Source organism: Sprattus sprattus, assembly GCF_963457725.1.
Source record: "Sprattus sprattus genome assembly, chromosome: 21".
NCBI lineage: Eukaryota > Metazoa > Chordata > Actinopteri > Clupeiformes > Clupeidae > Sprattus > Sprattus sprattus.
In genome coordinates, this window is record NC_137919.1 from 10,796,069 (window position 1) to 10,797,861 (window position 1,793).

General features: G+C 48.4%; 1 protein-coding gene across 1 annotated transcript in view; it reads left to right on the forward strand.

Moving 5' to 3' along the window:
• Positions 1-1,793, forward strand: part of ndufs2 (NADH:ubiquinone oxidoreductase core subunit S2) — a 6,370-nt gene continuing 4,577 nt past the window's right edge. Inside the window, exons 1-3 of the mRNA XM_080860201.1 lie at positions 1-119; positions 982-1,085; positions 1,488-1,678. Of these exons, the coding sequence (XP_080716327.1) occupies positions 16-119; positions 982-1,085; positions 1,488-1,678 (399 nt within the window). The 5' untranslated portion in view covers positions 1-15. The remainder of the gene's footprint in view (positions 120-981; positions 1,086-1,487; positions 1,679-1,793) is intronic.

The window sequence follows — 1,793 nt, forward strand, 5'->3', positions numbered from 1 at the left end:
TGCAAGTCAGAAAACATGGCGGCGACGTTGCTGAGGTCGCTGGGCAAGCTCGGACGTCCTTCAACCGCAATTTTAAATCATGCTGTTGTGAGTCCGGGATGTATGGTCCTGCAGAACAGGTAAGCGATTCCACGTGATTAAGTAGATCACATTAGGTAGGTGTTAGCGCATCCACTGGACGTTAGAGACAAATAAACTTTTGACGGTAAGCTATGTGTGTTAGCCCGCTAGCTAACATCTAGCCTACTTGCATGCTAGAGGTCTGGACGCTTTGAGGCAAAAACAATACCCTACTGGCGTTCCGTTTGTATCGTTTAATGTTGGTCTTCCATGCTAGCGGAGTTGTGTATGAGCGCAGTGTACAGACTGACTTTGGGTTACGCAGTGTGACATTGGATACATGATACATCTTTAACAGTGTCTGAACACGTCAGACAGCGATGCTGTAGCTTAGCTAGCCTGCTTAGGTCTGTGTCAAGTCAGCAGGCTAAATAGCCTGTTCATTTAATGTTTGTGTGCGTGCAGATCACCACAAATAGTTTAATACTTGGTCAGATTGTGCGATATTTTAGGATTTAATGTGAGATATACATGCTTGATCTCACTGTGGGCTTATTTTGCTCATGTGTCCTTAGGGTTAGTGTCACGGTTGTTAGCTAACTAATGTTTTCGTAACGCATTACACCGCTAATGTTATATGACATGGGTCTGCCAGCTCCACATTGTATTGTGTTTACCGCACTGATCTCACCCACAAATCAAAAAGAATCAAATTAATCTTTATGATAGTGCATAAAATGCCCTGTATTGTTATTTATATAGCGATTGGTACTTTGAGACACTGTTCTTTTTGTTTCTCATTTGTACATTCCTTCAAATGCCGACACAGGCCGCAGGATGGTTTAATTACCTAACGGAGATGCTGTTAACCCCATACTCTCCAACCCTCTGATGTGTATGTGTGTGTGTTTTTCCTGCTAGGCAAAAGCAATGGCAGCCGGATGTAGAGTGGGCAGAGCAGTATGGGGGTGCTGTCATGTACCCCAGCGCCCTCACTGACAAGTGGGTGCCCCCCCCATGGAACGGTACGACGCACGACGCAGTCTTGCTCTTAACGCATTTAGCTCTAAGCTAAGGTATTTTAGATCTGGGTTCCCACACTGTAGTTTGGGACCCTTGCATAAGCGTCCATGTCAATCTGAACACCCCCAGAAGGATCCTGGGGCCTGAAGGAAATACTACAGATTGCAGAAGTCAAACCCGCGTGTGTGTGTGTGTGTGTGTGTGTGTGTGTGTGTGTGTGTGTGTGTGTGTGTGTGTGTGTGTGTGTGTGTGTGTGTGTGTGTGTGTGTGTGTGTGTGTGTCTGCCTGTCAGTGTGTGTGTCTGTGTGCGTGTTTGTGTGCGTGCGTGTGTGTGTGTGTGTGTGTGTGTATATACACCCAGTTTACATTTTGTAAACACATTCTTGATGCCCTCCCCCCTCCAGATAAGGACCCCCCCGTGGAGAAAGAGGTCTCCAACCTGACCATTAACTTCGGGCCTCAGCACCCTGCGGCCCATGGCGTGCTGCGCCTGGTGTTGGAGCTGAGCGGGGAGTCGGTGAAGAAGTGCGACCCTCACGTTGGCCTGCTGCACCGCGGCACGGAGAAGCTCATCGAGTACAAGACCTACCTGCAGGTGTGTGTCTCTCCACGGCAACCGCCCCTCACCTTGCCACAGCAGCATGGCTTGAAGGGCTGCAGTTTGTGTGTGTGTGAGAGCGTGTGAGAGACTTGTACCCTTTTGTCATTAC